This window comes from Ovis aries, chromosome 23, assembly GCF_016772045.2.
Source record: "Ovis aries strain OAR_USU_Benz2616 breed Rambouillet chromosome 23, ARS-UI_Ramb_v3.0, whole genome shotgun sequence".
Lineage (NCBI taxonomy): Eukaryota > Metazoa > Chordata > Mammalia > Artiodactyla > Bovidae > Ovis > Ovis aries.
The window spans coordinates 45,964,028-45,986,659 of NC_056076.1; the positions used below are offsets into that span (position 1 = coordinate 45,964,028).

General features: G+C 43.6%; 1 protein-coding gene across 2 annotated transcripts in view; it reads right to left on the bottom strand.

The window, feature by feature from the left end:
• Window positions 1-2,763: 2,763 nt before the first annotated feature.
• The window catches only part of EPG5 (ectopic P-granules 5 autophagy tethering factor), a 129,507-nt gene continuing 109,638 nt past the window's right edge, over window positions 2,764-22,632 (bottom strand). For both annotated transcript variants that reach the window (XM_042239531.2, XM_004020656.6), the window contains exons 40-44: window positions 12,361-12,603; window positions 10,348-10,564; window positions 9,642-9,857; window positions 7,810-7,924; window positions 2,764-4,742 (exon numbers count right to left, since the gene is read on the bottom strand). In XM_042239531.2, coding sequence (XP_042095465.1) covers window positions 4,560-4,742; window positions 7,810-7,924; window positions 9,642-9,857; window positions 10,348-10,564; window positions 12,361-12,603 — 974 coding nt within the window. In that variant the 3' untranslated portion in view covers window positions 2,764-4,559. The remainder of the gene's footprint in view (window positions 4,743-7,809; window positions 7,925-9,641; window positions 9,858-10,347; window positions 10,565-12,360; window positions 12,604-22,632) is intronic.

Here is a 22,632-nt window from a genome sequence, read left to right on the forward strand (position 1 = left end):
AGACGTTTTCTTTTTTAAGCAACACACTTACTTTGCCCATTATACTCTCCATTTTGCTTAATAAGACAAAGTTAACTGGCATCTGGTCCCATCGCTTCATGGGAAATAGATGGGAAACAGTGGAAACAGTGTCAGACTTTATTTTTGGGGGCTCCAAAATCACTGCAGATGGTGATTGAAATTAGAAGACGCTTACTCCTTGGAAGAAAAGTTATGACCAACCTAGATAGCATATTCAAAAGCAGAGACATTACTTTGCCAAAAAAGGACTGTCTAGTCAAGGCTATGGTTTTTCCAGTGGTCATGTATGGATGTGAGAGTTGGACCGTGAAGAAAGCTGAGTGCTGAAGAATTGATGCTTTTGAACTGTGGTGTTGGAGAAGACTCTTGAGAGTCCCTTGGACTGCAAGGAGATCCAACCAGTCCATTCTAAAGATCAGTCCTGGGATTTCTTTGGAAGGAATGATGCTAAAGCTGAAACTCCAGTACTTTGGCTACCTTATGCAAAGAGTTGACTCATTGGAAAAGACTCTGATGCTGGGAGGGATTGGGGGCAGGAGGAGAAGGGGACGACAGAGGATGAGATGGCTGGATGGCATCACCGACTAGATGGATGTGAGTCTGAGTGAACTCCGGGAGATGGTGATGGACAGGGAGGCCTGTCGTGCTGCGATTCATGGGGTCGCAAAGAGTCAGACACAACTGAGCGACTGAACTGAACTGAGCAGAATAGTTTTCAGTTCAAAGTTAAATTACATTAATAGTATCTCAAAATAAGCTGTAACAGTCCAAAAAGCAGGAGATAGTTTTGAAAGATAAGTGCAAAGCACCTTATTGTCAGATGTATCATGCAGGCTGGTGATGAGACCAGTCTTTGGCAGCAACTGATGATAAACCAAGCTCTGGAGCTTGACTTACCGATGATTGAATATGCCAACCAGAGGGCACAGCTGCTGAGCCGATGCTGCCCACGTGTCCAGGAGAGCGAGCGGTGCTGCTGGACGCACACTAGTGTCAGGCCAACCCCCAAGGCAGATGCCAGTCTGAGGGCACAAAACCTGAGGCCGCACACGCTCCGGCAGGTGGTGCCAGCTTATGCATGTGCTCTGGGCACCTCGTTTGTCTCACCTGAGTCCCGCCCCTGCTATTCCTGGGCATGCATGCTCAGTCACTCAGTCGTGTCTGACCCCTTGTAACCCCATGGATTGTAGCCCTCTGGGCTCCTCTGTCCATGGAATTCTCCAGGCAAGAAGACTGGAGTGGATTGCCATTTCCTCCTCCAGGGGACCTTCCGAACCCAGGGAATCAACCAGTGTCTCTTACATCTCCTGCACTGGCAGACAGGCTCTTTACCATTAGTGCCACCTGAGCTCCTGTATCGCTGGGCATGGCCCCTTGCTAATAACATGGGCTAATTTGGGTCGCTTTCTGCCAAGGGCAGCCCTGGCAGACATTGAAGGGAAGAGGACTAAGGGCACTAGGGATTTAGCCTGAAGAAGGCTGAGGTGTGGGCAGACGGGCAGGGTCAGAGGGCTGATGAGCTATGAAACTGTCCAAAGGTCTGAAGGACTATCTGTTGTAAAGGGGCAGGAGAGTAGCTCCAGCAGAACCGTAACCAGTGTCACCAGGAGGCCAGTTTCAGCCCAGTATAAAGCATAACTACAAACAGAGGCTGCCAATGGTCACCTGGGCTTGTCCATGAGGAGCGGGACTAGTGACCACAGGAAGGGGTAAGGGGGAGGCTGGAAAACTAGGCCTGGGATCCTGGCTGAGAGGTGGGGCCAGATGAGCTTCAAAGGTCCTGATTCTGCAACATCTGCTTCCTGCTCCAGAAATTATTAATTTTAGGTTTAAAAATCCAACAGAAAACTGTGTCTCACCTTCACTCAAAAGGGAAAAAGGACGTAGACACGCTACTGGTACAATGTGGACACAGCGGCTGCAAGGAAGGAAGCAGGCTGGCACTCGGTTAGAGGCTGGGCTGCTGTGGGGTTCCCACGTTCTGACTCAGCTTCCCCCACCTCAAAGAACTGAGAGACTCGGGCAACCCAGGGAGGCAGACGTGACCGGGCCAACAGACTGGTGGCCAAACTCTGAACCAGGAGACTGGGGAATGGCGTCTGTGCATCCCACTTTCTGCAGAGTGAGGTGGGGGAGCCAGGAGATCTTGGGGTGCAGTGTGCCTCTCTGGCCCATCCCGTGGGAACTGCAGAGAGGTAGGTGGAGAAGCAGAAGAGGTGCTTTTCAGCAAGCCCAGAAGCTGCCAGGTATCCTGGCCTGAACGAGATGCCACCACTGGCCATGCGCGGGGAACGTCTGTGCTGTTCTCCTTCAACACCGCTCGGCCAGGCAGTTCCTTGGTCTTATTGACCCGCTGTCAACACGCAGCACCACTGTCTCTGAAACTGGCCCTGTGCTCTCTGGAGGTGACTATTTTGCCGACAAAGGCTCATTATTCCTGAAAGCCAGTGGGCAGACTGGTCCCTTCTTTCCCAAGGGGTTACAGCAACGTAGCCACCTTTTGATCTGTCTCAGTGTCGTTACAGCCATTTCTTAGCCCAGAGCCTCTCCGAGGAACCAATGTGTGAGTAAATCTTTCACTGTTAAGCATAAAGAAGAAGTGCTTTTACCAACCGTCCCTGATAATCCAGTTGGTGTCCAAGAAAATAGATGAAATCAGGCATAAAACATCTCCATCAACTTTAACGACTGAAAAACTTTACAAGATAGTGTGATGTCCCTAAAAATCAGATTCTTACCAGCTACAACCAAAGACTGATTTATTTTTTTTATAATTTTTACAGAGCAAATACATTATAAATATTATAAATCTTCAAAAATTGAGATTAAACATAATTTTCTTTGAATGTATGTCTGTCACTCACAATTTTCACATTCTAGGATATCAGTAATTACATCTTCCTCAAAGAAAACAGCACACAGAACATTTCCTGTCACAAAAATCTTTGTTGCCGAATCAGCCATGGAGCGGCCCACAGCTTCTAAAATGTGTAACAAGGAAAGCTCTGAGATGCGTCCCTCGGAGATGGGTACTTGGTGGCCCACAGGACTTGAAGGGTAACAAGGATGGTCTTTACCAGAGCATGTCTGAGGGGCAGAACTGTTCTGTCCAACTAAAGAGATTCAAAATAAAGAACAGCACTTCCGACTGTTGGGGGAGGCACCCCAAATTGATATTTGGAAAGAGATTATCACTAGCTTAACCCATCCCACTGGTAAAAGTTCTCAGTGATTACATTTTTTTAGGTAAATACTCTCAGGCTATAGATAACCCTGAAGCAAGGCATGGTATGCCGGCTGGACAAACAAAATCAATTTTGAGCCAACAGAATCATGACTACGATGACAGAAGTCTACATGCTAATTCTGCAAGGGGGGGAGTGGTGGTGGTGAGGGGGCAATATGACAAGACCAAGAAGATGGCAGCAACATGAGGCAATGCTGTCTGCAGACAAGCTTCAGTGATGAAGGAACTGTTAACAACAGCAGGCACATGCCGATTTGAAAAAGGCCAAATTTCGATTAAGTCTCCTGACCTGCCCTGGTTTCCAGTGACCGGCAGGCTTGCCAGCTTCATTTGAGTTTAAATCTGGAGTGGATAAACAGGCAGGAATCAGAGAATCAAGGCCTCTGTTTCTGTCTCTCTCAACAGCAGGACCTTCAGACATCAAACCTGGGGTCTGGAAAGAGCTGCAAATGACATGTCTACAGGGGCCAAGTGAGTGATGTGAATGAGGGAGTGGGCCAGGGTAGGACCAAAGGGATCGTACATCTACACTGAACTGGAGAGAGGAAGCTCTGCCTACACGCTCAGCCACAGGGATCCAACAAAAGACACCTGTGCATGACTTGCTCCCCACCAACTGCCAGCACACACCCCCAATTTAGAGCAAACGGCTTCTCCATGAGGAGACATGGCTGGATGGAAATGGACATGTCACCACCTCTGCTGTCCGCTTTAACCAGGATCAAGTGGTCATGTTTGAGACAGGGACTTTGATTCAGCATTCTTATCTCCCTTCTGAGAGGCATATTTTAAGCTGTGGGGAATACCTCCCCCTTCTTTCAGAAATGCATAAATATTCAGAGCTTTTTTACTTTGAAGGAACACAACTGGGGTGCGAAAGTGAGGATTCAACATGATTCCCAAAGCAGTGAGATCTGGCACAGGAGTTGACATTTAAATCAAAGAGAAGAGAGAAGTGGCGACACACAAAAGCACCCCACCCTGGGGTCTCATGAGATGACTGGATATTCAGGAATTGAGTGGTTCTCTACCCAGTAGAACTTAGTAAGTTTCTCTTGTTCAATGAATACAAAAACTAGAGTCCCTGGAACGTTCTAAGAGCTGAGGAAACACACACATACACATGTGCACATGCACAACAGAATTATCTGGTGCTCACTCACCAACTTGCATCTATGGTCAACTAACTCAGTGGCCAAACTGCCGGTGAAACTGAGCAAAGTTACTTGTGCAACAGCAAAATTAAATGTAAACATAAATAGCAACAGGTTTACCAAGAGTCTCTGAGTTACTATCGGATGTTGTCCAAATAATGCACTTCTGGATACAGAGAGTTCACAAGAAGAGCCAGGAAGCTTTTCCCATCCTGGAGGCAATGGCCAGGATGCTTTATAAATTGTGCAGCCTGCGATATCTGATCCTGGTATTCAACGTACTGCTTACTCGATGTCAAGGATTCAAGAGTGTTCAGAGCCTAAAAGACATGGGAGACAAGAGGGTTAACCACACGGATGCATGTAACACGGTTCCTGCAGGTGTAGCGCGCCTGCTGCTGTCATGTGGCGCAACGGGGAGCCTCCCGGGAGGGCTACAGCAGTGGAGCCAGGCTTCTTAAAGGCGGGCGTCGATTAACCGGAAGCAGGAGGAGGCCAGCAGCCCAAGCTTCTCTGGCTTTGACTTCCTCTTCCTGGCCTGTGCTGTTTCCCAGTCCTTCCCCGCTGTCTTCTTCCTTATCCTCCTTGCCCCCGCGCCAGCGCTGCAGCCCGCCCCCACCAGCGCATCCTCCCCACCAGCGCATCCTCTACGTCTCTCCTGGAGCCTCAACCAGAAACCACAGGCTTCGGTTACTTGTGAGACCTGTTTTAATTTGCTGTTGGGTTTGTTCTCGGGTTGCAAAGTAATGTCGTACTAAACCATAACTAGATAAAATTCAGAAGAAACCAGTGGCTAAGTGCTGCTGAGGGTGACTGATAAGGTTGCTCTATCGGTCAAGAAACACAGCAGACAGACCAAGCTCCTCTGGTTTCCACCTAACAGAAACAGCAATGATATTCCCATGCTTCTCTTCAGGAATGAAGAAAAACGTTCTTAACTTCCATAATTTTAATTTTTCGTCCTTTCATACTGGGAGAAGAGAAAAAGACTGTAGTTAGAAAAAAACAGCAAAAAAAAAAAAAAAAAAATCACAGCAATGGTTCCTGGGGAGATGGGGAGCTTAGCTGCCCCTAGGATTCTGAACATGAACCATGAAGTGCCCCTCTCACATATGGGGACCACCACACTAGAGCACACGGGGATGAGGTGCTCTGTGACAACCCAGAGGGGTGGGGTGGGGTGGGGGTGGGGGGAGGTTCCAGAAGGAGGGGCCATAGGGACACCTATGGCTGATGCATTTTGATGTTTGGCAGAAACCAACACAATACTTTAAAGCAATTATCCTTTCGATTAGAAATAAATAAGTGAAAATTAAATAAATAAAAATTAATTTTAAAAAAGATGGAGGGGACATGTGTATACCTATGGCTGATTCATGTTTATAAATGGCAGAAACCAACACAACACTGTAAAGCAATTATCCTCCAATTAAAAATTTTGAAATAAATCAACAAAAACAACAACAACCAAAAGATGGAATTTGCTTGGCTCAGTAAATAAGGAGGGAGAAGATTTGGGGTTCCGGGGCAGGGGTGTGGTAAATGAACAAGCAGCTTAGAAATAAGTTACCAAGTGGTTTAGGGCAGAAGTTTTGGGTTGAAAATCAACAATGGAAGGGATTTTGGTACCAAGCTAACAGCTGTGTGAACAGAGTTAATCTAAGAACAAGAGTCAGTAGGGACAGGCACTCCCACTAACCACAGCTTCCATCTGTCTCTCCTCCACCCCACATACCTCCCTTTCTTTTCTTTTTCTTTTTTAAAGAATAGGCTACTTTGACAGTTTGCCTAAGAAAAATCATTTTATTAAAAGATGGGAAGTATTTCAAGTCTGAAAATCCAGATGACAACCATGTCATCACTGTAAATCTAAAGGAAGGTCAGCAAAGCCTGCCAAGGCCTGGAGGACCTGCCGGCCACAGCTAAAGCAAAGCCATGCCCCAGGTGCTGGTGGGTACAGGCGAGCAGACTTCGCAAACGCAGCCTGAAATGCATGTCACTGACTTCATGACCGCACCCTGGGACACTCATCTGCCCACCTGTGATGGCTCTTACATGATGTCAGGGATTCACATGGTGGCTGTCTAACCAATCTATGACAAAACAGCATGTACTGTATAAATCAGGATACCTGTGAAGAACCTGCTAATTTTTTCACTTGATCTTTGCTCTTACTACTGAGATATCGACTATACATGGCTGACTAAGACATGGCAATGCTGCAAAAGACAAGAGCTAAGAGGTCTAATGGAGAAGGCAATGGCACCCCACTCCAGTACTCTTGCCTAGAAAATCCCATGGATGGAGGAGCCTGGTAGGCTGCAGTCCATGGGGTCACTGAGGGTCAGACACGATTAAGTGACCTCACTTTCACTTTTATGCATTGGAGAAGGAAATGGCAACCCACTTCAGTGTTCTTGCCTAGAGAATCCCAGGGACGGTGGAGCCTGGTGGGCTGCCGTCTATGGGGTCGCACAGAGTCGGACACGACTGAAGTGACTTAGCAGCAGCAGCAGCAGCAAGAGGTCTGAGTGTTTCCTGTGTACAGAGGCTGTACTGCAGAGTGGCAAGAGCACACAGCTGGATCCAGATGGGCCCAGGGAGTCCAGCCCCAGCCCTTAGTGGCTGTGTGATCTCAGACAAATTCCTTAGCCTCTTTCTGTCTGCACTTTCTCATCAACAAAACCAGGATAATGAAAGTTCCTCTTGTTTAGGGTTGTTATGAGAATTAGAAGAGTTAAAACTTTAACTCGTTAACATCAGGTAAGTTAAAGCTCACAACAACAGTGCTGGCGAGCAATAAGCACTCGAGAATGATGGCTGTCGTTTTGTGTTATGCACCTGTGTGCTGTTTACAGGTGAAAGTAGTTATGGGATAGGACTGCTGCCAAGTGGCCTTCCACATTTTTAGAACAAACTGTCATTTTTCACAGCTACGATTTTGTCCATGTCAGATAACATGGACAGTGGTCAACCCCCAGACTCACAAAACAGGAACCACTCCCTTGGTTCCAAGCTGGAGTTCAGCTGCTGTCTATCGGTCTCAGCTGTAGTCTCTTCCTCTGTGCCTGTCCCCAGGCCCAGCGTGTGATGCCTCAGCACACAGTCATGTTTCAGAATCAAACATGACCCTAGGCTGGCTTGCCTGTGATCTTGCTTCTTCTACAAGGGTGGTAACAGCACTCTGGGCAAGTGCCTACAAAAACTGGTTTGAAGTCCAATGCAGGCACATGCGGTGACCATCTTCCAGGAAGCAGAGTCCACAGAGGGCATGCTGTCCTACTGCCGATAATGGTCACCAGGACCTCATGGGTGAGGACCACAGCTGCCACCTTCCTTCCTCCTGTGGAAAACTTCTAACCCTTAACCACGAAGCTTTTTACTGACCTGCTGAGCTTTCATGGTCAGATATAACTCAGAGCTGGGCTTCAAGCGGATCTGATCCTCAGCAGGAACTTGAACTGAAAGGAAGGCAGCCATGCTTCGGGCAGCCACTCGGAACCTTAGGTGTTAGGGAGGAATTAAATGACTATTAAAGTAAGCATTTATATCAAACATCACATTTCTATTAAAAAAAAAAAAGTTAAACACATCTCCAGACCTGCTGCTACTATTAGCCTCCTTGGGGAAAATTATAAATATGATCAAGGAATTCTTTATGGTCCTTCCATTATCACCACCCAAACAATGGAAGCATAATTCAGTCTCAAGAATGAAAGTGTTGGCAAAGATACAGCGTAACTTAAACTCTCAGCCACTGCTGGTGGGAGTGTTAAAAATGGTGCAGGTGCTATGGAGAACATTTGGGCAGTTCCTCAAGAAGTATAAAGAAACACCATGACTCAACAATTAGAAAAGAACCAAAAACAGGTGTTCTAACAAAACCTTGTAAGTGACTTTCACAGCAACACTATTCACAACAGCCAAAGAGTGGATACAACCCAAATGTTTACCAACTGATGAATGAAGAAGCTGTGTCCACACAATAGAATACTATTCAATCATTCAGAGGAAATAAGTACTGGTGCATGCTAAAATACGGATAAGGCTTGAAACTTCATTAAGTGAAAGAAGCCAGACACAAGAGGCCATGTGTTGTATGATTCCATTTATGTGAGATGTCCAGAAGAGGATATACATAAAGTCAGAAAATCCACGAGTGGTTGCCAGAGACTTGGGGGAGAGGCGAAAAGAGAGTGATTGCTTAGCAGGTATAGGATTTCCTTCTGGGATGATGAAAATGATCTGGAACAAAATAGTGGTAAATGGCTGCAACGATGCTGTGAACGTACTACATACCACTGAACTGCACATTTTTCCTTTTTATTTTTGGCTGTACTGCAAGGCAGTACATGTGGGATCTCAGGCCCCCAAACGGGATCAAACCTGTGCCCCCTACAGTGGAAGCATAGAGTCTTAACCACTGGACCCCAACAGAAGCCCCTGTATTACACATTTTAAAAGGGTTACCATAATAAACTTTATGTGCCATGCATTTTACAATTTAAGTGAATCAAATCACAGTTAATTTAGTAAAAATCAAATCAAATTTAGTCCTGCTAAATTCTAACATAAACAAAGGAGCATGATGTAAACTGGTTTGGACTGGGTGGTTATTCCATAAGAATGCTGATATCAGAATAGTATGGGAATGTTTTTCAAACCAGGTAAGACCTTTAGCAGAAAAACCACGATACAAATAAGTCTTAGAGGATAAAATGGGACTAATGGCAAATTCTTTCACATCTTGGAATTTTTAGCAACAAAAGCCTGACTTTATTTCTCACTATTCATCCTTCTAATCAGTTAACTTCTACTCATCTTGACTTAACAATTCTGCTAGACCAAGTCCCTCACAGAACCTGGGTTTCCCTGACAAAGTGCTGGCAGTGTAGCAGCTGACCAGGTATTTTAACCTAACCCTGCACACCATCACTGGCTCAAAGGCAAAAAGCAATGAGTAGTGTGGTCAGGTGACAAAGTCAAAAGACAATGAGATACTGCTAAAAAAAACACTTTGAACATAAAAGTTGTTTTAAAATGGAAAAAATAAACATCCTTTTTAAAATATAAAGATGTAATCAGGCTCTGATAGTTTTCTTATTAATCTCCGGAAGGAACCTAGCCCACAAATAGAAAATCTACCTAGTATGATACCCCCTAGGCAGGTGCAGTTGTCTGTGGCCCACTTACAAGAGCAGCGGCAGAGGCCTTCTCACCTGTTGGACAAGGGTGACTTCCGGCCCAGCCCAATTGCCCCGAGAATCCCCGAGCTGAGCCTCTCCTCAGCCATCAGGTTCTGCCGGCCTTGAAGCATAAGCAAGATTCGGATGACAGACTCCGTCAAGATGGAGTCATTCTGCTCCGTCTGAACAAGAGAGAGCTGCAGGACTTGGTGCCACCACAGAAACAGCTTGGCTTCTTCCTGCACAGAGCTGAGGGGTTGTGGGGTGGGGGTGGGGAGAACTAAATTAGGAAGAGATTCTTTCCACCCTCATTTAACCAGAAGTCCACATGGGAGCTTTCAGTATTAGGGACATTGCACCCTTTAAACGCTTAGGCTGACAAGTGACGATGTTAATAAAGTACTGGGACAGTAAAGCAGCAGCTGATATTTACTGCGCCTTCTACATGCTGGTCGCCGTATATGAGCTTGGTGTCCTTGTAATCAAGCGAGAAAAACGTTGCTACCCCTACCTACTTAGCTGAATCAAAGCTAAAGGTGGTGCTTCAAAAATGCCTGTTTTAGGAAAGCAAAAGCCTGCTCAGAAAATCAGTCCATGTAAGGAAAATCTTCCTGAAACAGCCTTGTTTGTTTCTTACGTATCACTTGGGTCTCTGCACTGAAATGGACACTAATCTAAGCCCAAATTCCCAGCTATCCTAACCTATGGGTTGACTGTAGTAACTGGAGGGTCAGCATACCTCGGATATACTTGTTCTAACCACTTGCTTAAGAGAAGCAGCACTTTCATTTCATTCCTTAGCGTCTGCTCGCTGTTTAGACACTGAAGCAAGTAGACGTAGAGAGTCAAGTAGCTGCCAAGGGACAGGCACTCCTGCAGAAACTCTTCAATGGTGAGCTCGGGAACCTGAAGGGACACCAGAATGGGGCCCCATCCTAGATTCTGGTTGAGGGAGCCTAAGAAAAGAACACCGAGAGGAGAGAACAGGGTAAGAGCGAGAATCAAACCACCTAACCACTCTAAGGAACCTTTCACTTTAAAATTTAAAAGCTTCATGTTGAGAAAACACCACTCACCTTGGCCTCAGAGGGCCTGACAACGCTTCATGGTTTGGACTGCAAGCTAAATGCCCGTGTCCTGGCTACCAGTTCCAAGGGTTAAGAAGTCAGACATTCTGGCTGCATTTTCGTAAATCCCTTTCACCATACTACGACCATTAAAATCACAGACACTGCCTGTCCCAGTCACCTAAGAATTTAAATTTTACCGAATACCATTTTTAAGTATGTTATGAACACTTCAGCTTTTCTGGGGGATATTATTATTACTTTATCCATCGTTAAGTATTTTTTTAAGCATCAAAGTTTCATTTGACTCCTATCTTAAATGCACAAATTCTTGAAAAGGTTTCATACGGGGAAAAAACAAATTTGATTTCAGGAACAAAGAGGAAACAAATTTGCAGCAAGAGGGTTATCCTGATGCTTCTCAATTCTGGGGGCAGGAATGAGAGTATGGTGACATGGTGAAAGAGAACTTTCCAGAGGGGGACATGGGAACGTGGAGTGCTTGTGTGCTGCAAAGGAAGGGCAGGGGCAGGTTACAGGCGCCTCCTGGCATTCTCACTCCAGTACTCTTCTGTCTCCCCTACTGCAAGCACAAGGATGTATATCTGGGCATCAGAGTTAAGAGGTACTGCTCTGAGCAGTTCTTCTTAACCAGGTCAAGCTGTTGCCAGAATCTGCAAGAGCATAGGTAGGCAATAAGAAAGACAAATCAGGAATGGGCCTGAGGGTAAGGGAGAGAACTATTAAAATATAGGACAAAAAGCAATAAAAGGACCTAAGAAAAATTTTAAGAAGTGACAAAATAGAGGAAATTAATATAGTGGAGATCAGCCCTGGGATTTCTTTGGAAGGAATGATGCTAAAACTGAAACTCCAGTACTTTGGCCACCTCATGCAAAGAGTTGACTCATTGGAAAAGACTCTGATGCTGGGAGGGATTGGGGGCAGGAGGAAAAGGGGACGACAGAGGATGAGATGGCTGGCATCACTGACTCGATGGACATGAGTCTGAGTGAACTCCAGGAGTTGGTGATGGACAGGGAGGCCTAGTGTGCTGCGATTCATGGGGTCGCAAAGAGTCGGACATGACTGAGCAACTGAACTGAATATAGTGGATAATTACAAAGATTCTGGTTTATAGTAACTGCTTTTAGGACTATGACTAGGCCTATGACATACACAATTTACCTATCATACAAGGATTGGTCAGACACTGCAAAACCCCTCATTTTAATGAGTCAGAGGTTCCCTTCCTTGAAACAAGATGGTAGCAACATGGGCCAAAGGTTCTCATGCTGATTACAGATCTTCATGAAGAAAACAAACTATATCCTAAAACATCAACAACATTTACAGAGATATTAGAGTGGTGCAATCCTTCAACGGGAAGGGTCTGGAAAGGCATCTCCTTCAGTGTGTGTGCTCAGTCACTCAGTCGCGTCTGACTCTGTGTAACCCCATGGACTATAGCCCAGCAGGCTTCTCTGTCCGTGGGATTTTCCAGGCAAGAATACTGGGAGTGAGTTGCCATTTCCTACTCCAGGGGATCTTCTCAACCCAGGATCGAACCTGAGTCTCTTGCATCTCCTGCATTGGTAGGCGGTTCTTTACTACTGAGCCACCTAATCTTCCCTGGAAAAGATGGATCAACTGAGAGCCTACCGAGGGTAAGAGGACGCTCTTACCCTCTTTGAAGTAAGCAGTGATGCAGGCTTCCGTCGTCTCGGCCATGTGGCGGACAGAAGCCAGGCTCTGGCAGGCGGCTGTTAACAGTGGCAGCACCACCAACCCATGCACTTTTTGCCCGATCCAGGTCCGGATACTGCCTCGGAGGAACTCTGCCGTTGGGACAGTCGCATTATTCATCATCATTAGGACTTCCATGAAGAGGCTGCTGAGGGCCATGTGGCGGGTCTGGCTGTCCAGATCTAAAAGGGAATACAAACACATACGTGCCAAAGGCTGCTGGTATGATGACGTGAACATGATGAAGGGGACAACAGTGTTTCAAAGTAGCTGCTCTCCAGGGGCCAGAAAGAAAATCCTGGATAGTGCTTAGATTTTACAGATAGGATATGGTACAGAAACACCTTGAAGAGCAAAGCAGGAACTCCTGCGAGACCTTAAAACCTTTTTTACCCCACAATTTTTCCTCATTTTTTAAAATTATTTTTTATTGAAGTATAATTGACCTACAATGTTGTATTAATTACTGCCATACAGCAAGTGACTCAGATAAATACACACATAAACACACACACATTTTTTCATATTATTTTCCATTATGGTTACCACATGATATTGAATTTAGTTCCCTGAGCTATACAGTTGGACCTTGTTGTTTATCCATTCTATATACACCAGTTTACATCTGTGAACAGTGATTTTTATCTATCTTTCAACTATGACTCATGGGAACCAAAATTATTCCAATAAGCCTCCTAACAAATCGTAGCCTCTCCTCTTCTCATTCACCATCAACTGAGCCAACAAATATTTCCTTAAAAACCATAACTGATCGTGATTAAAAAGTTTCTAGTATGCCACTCTTCTGATTAAAATGTTTCTAGAATGCCCTTTGCACTCATCTCACATGCTAGCAAAGTAATGCTCAAAATTCTCCAAGCCAGGCTTTAACAGTACATGAACCATGAACTTCCAGATGCTCCAGCTGGATTTAGAAAAGGTAGAGGAACCAGAGATCAAATTGCCAACATCCGTTGGATCATGGAAAAAGCACGAGAGTTCCAGAAAAAATATCTACTCCTGCTTTATTAACTATGCAAAAACCTTTGACTGTGTGGATCACAACAAATTGTGGAAAATTGTTAAACAGATGGGAATACCAGACCACCTGACCTGCCTCTTGAGAAATCTGTATGCAGGTCAGGAACAGTTAGAACTGGACATGGAACAACAGACTGGTTCCAAATAGGAAAAGGAGTACGTCAAGGCTGTCTATTGTCACCCTGCTTATTTAACTTATATGCAGAGTACATCATGAGAAACTCTGGGCTGGATGAAGCACAGCTGGAATCAAGATTGCCGGAAGAAATATCAATAACCTCAGATACGCAGATGACACCACCCTTATGGCAGAAAGTGAAGAAGAACTAAAGAGCCTCTTGATGAAAGTGAAAGAGGAAAGTGAAAAAGTTGGCTGAAAGCTCAACAGTAAAAAAAACAAAGGTCGTGGTATCTGGTTCCATCACTTCATGGGAAATAGATGGAGAAACACTGGAAACAGTGTCAGACTTTATTTTGGGGGCTCCAAAATCACTGCAGGTGATGATTGCAGCCATGAAATTAAAAGATGCTTACTCCTTGGAAGGAAAGTTATGACCAACCTAGTGGAGGGTATATATTGTAACCCTGCTTATTTAACTTATATGCAGAGTACATCATGAGAAATGCTGGACTGGATGAAGTACAAGCTGGAATCAAGATTGCCGGGAGAAATATCAACAACCTCAGATATGCAGATGACACCACACTTAAGGTAAAAACAAAGAACTAAAGAGCCTCTCATGAGAAGAGTTGACTCATTGGAAAAAACTCCGATGCTGGGAGGGATTGGGGGCAGGAGGAGAAGGGGACAACCAAGGATGAGATGGCTGGATGGCATCACAGACTCGATGGACGTGAGTCTGAGTGAACTCCGGGAGACGGTGATAAACAGGGAGGCCTGGCGTGCCGTGATTCATGGGGTTGTAAAGAGTCAGACACGACTGAGCGACTGAACTGAGCTGAACTGAAAGAGCCTCTTGACAAAAGTGAACAAGGAGAGTGAAAAGTTGGCTTAAAACTCAACATTCAGAAAACTAAGATCATGGCATCCGGTCCCATCACTTCATGGCAAATAGATGGGGAAACAATGGGAACAGTGACAGACTTTATTTTGGGGGGCTCCAAAATCACGGCAGATGGTGACTGTAGCCATGAAATTAAACGATGCTTGCTTCTTGGAAGAAAAGTTACGACACACCTAGACAGCATATTAAAAGACAGAGATATTACATTGCCAACAAAGGTCCGTCAAGTCAAAGTTATGGTTTTTCCAATAGTCATGTATAGATGTAAGAGTTGGACTATAAAGAAAGCTGAGTGCTGAAGAATTGATGCTTTTGAACTGTGGTGTTGGAGAAGACTCTTGAGAGTCCCTTGGACAGCAAGGAGATCCAACCAGTCCTAAAGGAAATCAGTCCTGAATATTCCTTGGAAGGACTGATGCTGAAGCTGAAACTCCAATACTCTGGCCACCTGATGTGAAGAACTAACTCATTTGAAAAGACCCTGATGCTGGTAAAGATTGAGGACAGAAGAAGGGGATGACAGAAGATGAGATGGTTGGATGGCATCACCGACTCAATGGACATCAGTCAACTCTGGGAGTTGGTGATGGACAGGGAGGCCTGGCCTGCTGCAGTCCATGGAGTCAGACCTGACTGAGCAACTGAACTGAACTGAGAATGCCCTTCATTGCTTTGCCTGGTTATTATTCAATCTTCTAGATCCAGTTACATAAGACCAACTCAAAATCAATTTCTCCAGTACTGTCTGTTAATTTTTCTTTTTTTTTTTTTTTTTTTAACAGTTACTAAGTGTTGCTGACTTTCCATGTTATTGCTTTGGCTATATTATCTCATTCCATACTTACAATATCTATATAATACAGGGACAATTCTTTCTCAATCATGAACCAGTCAATTGCTTCATATAGGATTCTGACTGTTGCTTCCTGACTGAGAAAGGAGCACAACAAGGTTGTTTGCTGCCACCACATTTATTTAACTTATATGTGGAGCACATCATGAGACATGCCGAGCTGTATGAGTAATAAGCTGGAATCAAGACTGGCAAGATGAACAGCAACAACCTCAGCACGCGGATGATACCACCCTAACGGCAGAAAGTAAAGAGGAGCTAAAGAACTTGATGAGGGTGAAGGAGGAGAGTGAAAAAGCTGGCTTAAAACTAAATATTAAAAAAACTAAGGTCATGTCATCAGACCCATCACTTCTTGGCAAAAAGAAGGGGGAAAGGTGGAAGCAGTGACAGATTTCCTCTTCTTGGACTCTAAAATCACTGCAGATGGTGACTGTAGCCATGAAATCAGAAGACAATTGGTTGTTGGCAGGAAAGCTATGACAAACCTAGACAGTGCGTTGAAAAGCAAAGATCTCTTTTTGCTGACAAAGGTCTGTATAGACAAGGCTATGGTCTTTCCAGTGAGCACATACGGTTGTGAGAGCTGGACTGTAAAGAAGGCAGAGCGCTGAAGAATTGATGCCTTCGAACTGTGGTGCTGAAGAAGAGTCTTTCAGAGTCCCTTGGACAGCAAGGAGATCAAACCAGTCATTTTAAAGGAAGTTAACCCCGAATACTCACTGGAAGGACCGAAGCTGAAGCTAAAGCTCCAATATTTTGGTCACCTGATGTGAATGAACAACTGACTCACTGGAAAAGACCCTGATGCTTGGAAAGATTGAGGACAGTAGAAGAGGGCATCAGTGGATGAGATGGCTGGACGGCGTCACTGATGCAATGGACATGAACTTGGGCAAACTCTGGGAGACAGTGAGGGACAGGCAGGCCTGGTGTGCTGCAGTCCATGGGGTCGCAAAGAGTTGGACACAACTGGCGACTGAACAACAACACAGGAACAATTATTATCCTCTCTATGCAGATGAGGTCATACGTATGTTCAAGGTCACAAAGCCAGTCATTTCAGAGTCTACATTTTAACTACCATTTTAGATATGCTCTGTGATAAACCTATATTGCAGATATGTTTTTCTGCTCCCTGTCCAACCAACTCAAATAGTCACACCAGTGTTCTACTAGTATGCTTGCCTAAAACCTACAGTTGCCTACTTTCAAATAGTATCTAAACAAACAAACAAACAAACATGTTTGAGATTCATCTTTGCTGGTGCAATTCTCACTGCTATAGGGCATTTCATTATGTGACTACATAATACTTCATCTTGCCTGCTGAACACAGGACTTGTTCCCAGTTTGGCTGCCCTCGTATGCACAGGGACATTGTTCATGTTTCCTGTGGCACAAGAAAACATTTCTTTTGCTGCATACCAAGGAGTGAAATTCTGAGCCATGTGATATGCAAACTAGTAGATGATGCCAAATGTTTAAAAATGATGAAATGATTAAATATTCAAACATGTAAATGTTTAAAAATGATGAAACATTTAAAACATTGATGAAAGAAAACAAAGACAGCACAAACAGATGGAGAGATATACCATGTTTTTGGATTGGAACAATCAATATTGTGAAAATGACTATACCCAAAGAAATCTACAGATCCAATGCAACCCCTATCAAACTACCAATGGTATTTTTCACAGAACTGGAACAAATTAATTCCACAATTTGTATGAAAACACAAAAGACTCTGAATAGCCAAAGCAATTTTGAGAAGAAGAATGGAGCTAGAGGAATTGACTTTTTCAGACTATATTACAAAGCTACAAGTCATCAAGACAGTATGGTACTAGTTCAAAAAGAGAAATATACACCAATGGAACAAGATAGAAAGCCCAGAGATAAATCCATGTGCCTATGGGCACCTTATCTTTGACAAAGGAGGCAAAACTATACAATAGAGAAAAGACAGTCTTTTCAATAAGGGTGCTGGGAAAACTGGTCAGCAATGTGTAAAAGAATGAAATTAGAACACTTCCTAACACCATACAGAAAAACAAACTCAAAATGGATTAAAGACCTAAATGTAAGACCAGAACCTGTAAAACTCTTAGAGGAAAAGACAGGCAGAACACTCTTTGACATAAACCACAGCAAGATTGACTATGACACACCTCCTAGAATAATGGAAATACAAACAAAAATAAACAAATGGGACCTCATTAAACTTAAAAGCTTTTGTACAACAAAGGGAACTATAAGCAAGGTGAAAAGCTAATCCTCAGAATGGGAAAAAAATAATAGCAAATGAAACAACTGGCAAAGGATTAATCTCCAAAATATACAAACAGCTCAATACAGAAAAATGAACAACCCAATCAAAAAGTGGGCAAAAGACTTAAATAGACATTTCTCCAAAAAAGACATACAGATGGCTAATAAACACATGAAAAGACGCTCAACATCAGTCATTATTAGAGAAATGCAAATCAAAACTACAGTGAGTAGAGGGGTGGGGTGGGGAGGGAGGTAGGAGGGATGTTGAAATGGGAGGGGGCACAGGTAAACCTATGGCTGACTCATGTGGATGTTGGTAGAAACCAACACAATACTGTAGAGCAATTACCCCGCAATTAGAAATAAATCCATTAAAAAAAAAACTATAGTGACGTATCATCTCACACCAGTCAGAATGGCCGTCATCAAAAAGACTAAATGCTGGAGAAGGTGTGGAGAAAATGGAATGCAAATGGATACAGCCACTATGGAGCACGGTATGGAGATTCCTTATAAAACCAGGAACAAAACTACCGTATGAGCCAGCAGTCCCTCTACTGGGCATATACCCTGAGGAAATCACAACTGAAAAAGACACATGCACCCCAATGTTCACTGCAGCACTATTTACAATAATTAGGACATGGAGGCAACCTAGATGTCCACTGACACGTGAATGGATAAAGAAGCTTTGGTACATATACACAATAGAATATTTCTCAGCTATAAAAAGAAACACATTTGAGTCTGTTCTAATGAAGTAGATGAACCTAGAGCCTATTATATGGAGTGAAGTAAGTCAGAAAGAGAAAGACAATATCATACATAAAAGTTATATAAATGGAATTTAGAAAGATGGCACTCATGATCCTATTTGCAGGGCGGCAAAGGAGACACAGACATAAAGAACAGACTTTTGGGACACGGTGAGGGAAGGTGACGGTGGGATGATCTGAGAGTAGCACTAAAACATATCCATTACCATATGTAGAATAGAGAGCCAATGGGAATTTGCTGCATGATGCAGGGAACCCAAAGCCAGTGCTCTGTGACAACCTAAACAGGTGAGGTGGCATGGAGACAGGGGTGGGAGGGAGGTTCAAGAGGGAGGGGACATATGCATACCCATGGCTGATTCATATTGATGTATGGCAGAAGCCATCACAATACTGTTAAGTAACTATCCTCCAATTAAAAATAAAATATTAAAAAAAATAAAAATGGTTGTACCCACTTACTCTGTACTCAGCAGTATATGAGAGTTATCCTGATACACATTCTCACCAACACTTACTATTGAAACCTTTTTATCTATTCTCGTGGGTGTGACAGAGTATATCATCAAGTTCTTAATTTACATCTCCTTGAATATTAACAAGGTATAGCATGTTTTCACATGCTTATTGGTTATTTGAATATTCTCTTCTGTAGCATGTCAATTTGAGGGTCTGGTTCATTTTTTTCCTACTGGGTTGTCTTTTTTTTCCTTACTGTATCCACTGTGACAATCGCAGTCACGTTTAACGTAATTACCGACGTGCATGCTATGCTAAGTCGGGTCCAATTCTTTGTCACCCTGTGGACTGCAGCCCATCAGGCTTCTCTGTCCAGGGGATTCTCCAGGTAAGAATACTGGAGTAGGTTGCCATGCCCTCCACGAGGGGATCATCCTGACCCAGGAATCGAACCCCATCTCTGATGTCTCCTGAACTGGCGGGTGGGTTCTTTCCCACTGGAGCCACCTGGGAAGCCCGTCTTACTTACTGTGCGTGCATGCTAAGTCGCCTCAGCAGTGTCTGAGTCTGTGTGACCACAGCCAACCATCAGGCTTCTCTGTCCATGGGATTCTCTAGGCAAGAACACTGAAGTGGACTGCCATATCCTCTTCCAGGGGATCTTCCCGACCAGGGATCAAACCGCCATCTCTTATGCCTCTCACATTAGCAGGCGGAAATGGCAACCCACTCCAGTATTCTTGCCTGGAGAATCCCATGGAGAGAGGAGCCTGGCAGGCTACAGTCCATGGGGTCACAAAGAGTTGGACGTGACTGAGCGACTTCACTTTCACTTTCCTTACGACTAGTGTGCTACCTGGGAAGCCCATCTTAATTGCTATATGCTTCCAATTTGCTCCTCCTATTCTACATTCCTTTTGCTCTCTTTCATTTCTTTTTTTAAGGGATTATTTCTTGTTATTCTAATTTTTCTTTAGTTTGGAAGTTAAATATTTTTTTAAAGAATATTTTAAAATATTCCTTTTAAATTAAATAACATTTTCGTAGTGGTTATCATACAAGTTGTATCATGTATTCTTGAAAGTCTGAGGTTAACTGGCTCCCAGACAATGTTAATTCCTATCATCTTCTCAACTGTTGCCACGACACAATAACAAATTACTAACTGATCTAAATCCAGTCAGACTTCATTTAGATTTACCCTTTATATTTACCAGTTTCATTGTTCATCCTAAGTCTATTTATCTTCTCTTTATTATCTCCTTCTTTCTAAACAGATTTCTATTATATTTTATGGTTCTTTTTATAATATCTTAAGCTCAATGTTTAGTTAATTTTTGATGTTCTTAAAATCAGTTCTAAATATTTTAAGTTTAAATATTGTTGTTCCTTTGGCCATCAGTTACTTAAAAGTTTGCTTCTTCATTTCCAATGTATGTTTTTTTCCCCTCTTGGTTATATTTTGTTACTGACTTTTAAGTTCACTGCCCTGTGGTTAGAATATGTAATCTATTTGATGCCAGTCGTTTAGAACTGATTAAGACATGTTTTGGGGCTTCCAAGGTGGCACAGTGGTAAAGAATATACCTGCCAATGTAGGAGATGTGGGTTTGATACCTGAGCGCGGATGATTCCTTGGAGGAGGAAATGGCAACCTACTCCAGTTATTCTTTCCTAGAAAATTTCATGAACAGAAGAGCCTGGTGGGCTATACTGCTATACTCCATGCGGTTGCAAAGAGTTGGACATGACTGAGTGACTGAGCATGCACGGAAGACATGCCTTAATCCTAGTAATGGGTCAAGTTTCTTAACTGTTCAGTGAGACTGATACAGAGTGCATTCTGCACTTACAGGGTGTATCGTTCTCCACATACTCACTACATCCATCTGTGCTATACAGACATCCTACAGTCTTACTGATTTTCTGTCTACGTGATCTATCAGTCACTGTCACACGTGTGTCAAAATCTGTGAGAGAATTTGACATTTTTCCTCTGAGTTCTGTCAATTTTCACCTCATGCATTTTCTTCCCAGTGAACCAAACCTTACATCAACTTCCAGTGGCTCTCTTCATTTCTTTAGTAATCTTACTTATATTTATTTATGTTGGGGTGTGCTGGGGCTTTACTGCTGTGTGGGCTTTCCTTTAATTGTAGCGAGCAGGGGCTGCTCTCGAGTTTCAAAGCACCAACGTCTCGTTGTGGCGGCTTTCCTGTTGCGGAGCACGGGCTCTAGGGATGCGGGCTTCAGCAGCTGTGGCAGCTGGGCTTCAGAGCTGCTGGGCTTTAGAGCACAGGCTCAGCAGTTCTGGCACAAGGGAAGAGTTGTTCTGTGGCATGTGGGATCTTCCCAGATCAAAGATCGAACCCATGTAACCTGCATTGGCAGGTGGATTCTTTATCACCGAGCTACCAGGAAAGCCCTCTTTATTTCCAATAATGCTTTTTTCTTATTTATGAATGTATGTATTTTTCATGCAAATTCAGGGTGGGAAAACACACTGGAGATCATTTGGCTTTGTAATGCTTTCTGCCTTACAGTCCTACCTATCTCATATTGATACAGCAATATCAGCTTCCTATTTTAATCTGCCTAACGTGATTGCCTTATAGAAATCTTCTCATATCTTATGATTTAGATATACTTATGAATAGCTTAAAACTAGATGTTGATGATTAATACAATCTGAAAATCTCTGTCTTTTAAGTTGAGCCATCTGTCCATTTATATTTACTGCTGCTGCTGCTAAGTCGCTTCAGTCGTGTCCGACTCTGTGCGACCCCATAGGCGGCAGCCCACCAGGCTCCGCCGTCCCTGGGATTCTCCAGGCAAGAACACTGGAGTGGGTTGCCATTTCCTTCTCCAATGCAAGAAAGTGGAAAGTGAAAGTGAAGTCGCTCAGCTGTGTCTGACTCTTCGCGACCCCATGGACTGCAGCCTACCAGGCTCCGCCGTCCATGGGATTCTCCAGGCAAGAGTACTGGAGTGGGGTGCCACTGCCTTTTTATCTTTTTATTTCAGTTATTTTTCTCACCTTTTTCATCTTTCTTTTTTAAAAATTTTTATTTTTAATTGGAGGATAACTGCTCTATAGTGCTGTGTTGGTTTCTGCCATAAAACAACATGAATCAGCCATAAGTATACATATATCCCTTTCCTCTTGGGCCTCCCTCCCACACCCACCCCATCCCACTCCTCTAGGTTGTCAGAGAGCACTGGGCAGGCTCCTTGTGTTACACAGAAGCTTCCCACTAACTATCTATTCTACACATGGTAGTTTATATACGTCAGTAGTACTCTCTCAATTTGTCCCACCCTCCCCTTTCCCCACTGTGTCCAAAAGACTATTCTCCACATGCTTCTTGCCTTCATTGGATTGAACATATTTTGGTCAATCCTTTTTATCTCTTTCTACTGACTCAGAAATTACATATTTTGTTTCTTTTGGTGAACTGCTTAGAATTTTTATCATTCATATTCTATCAAGACACACATTTAACCAATTTCTTGACTCCCTAGAACAGTATTAAAACCTTAGAATGCTTTTAACTCAGCTCCCTTCCTAACTTATATCTATTTGTGGTCTATATAATTCAATTCTAGCTTTTGCTTTTTAAATCCCTAAATGATTAACTGCAGGTTTATATCAGCAGTTTAGTTTATATTTACCCATATTTCATCACTTTCTCTACTTATTTTCCTTCTTGAAAGTCAAGCCTCTCACTTGTGACCACTCCACTTTTACCTAAAGAACATGCTCTATTTAATACTTCCTTT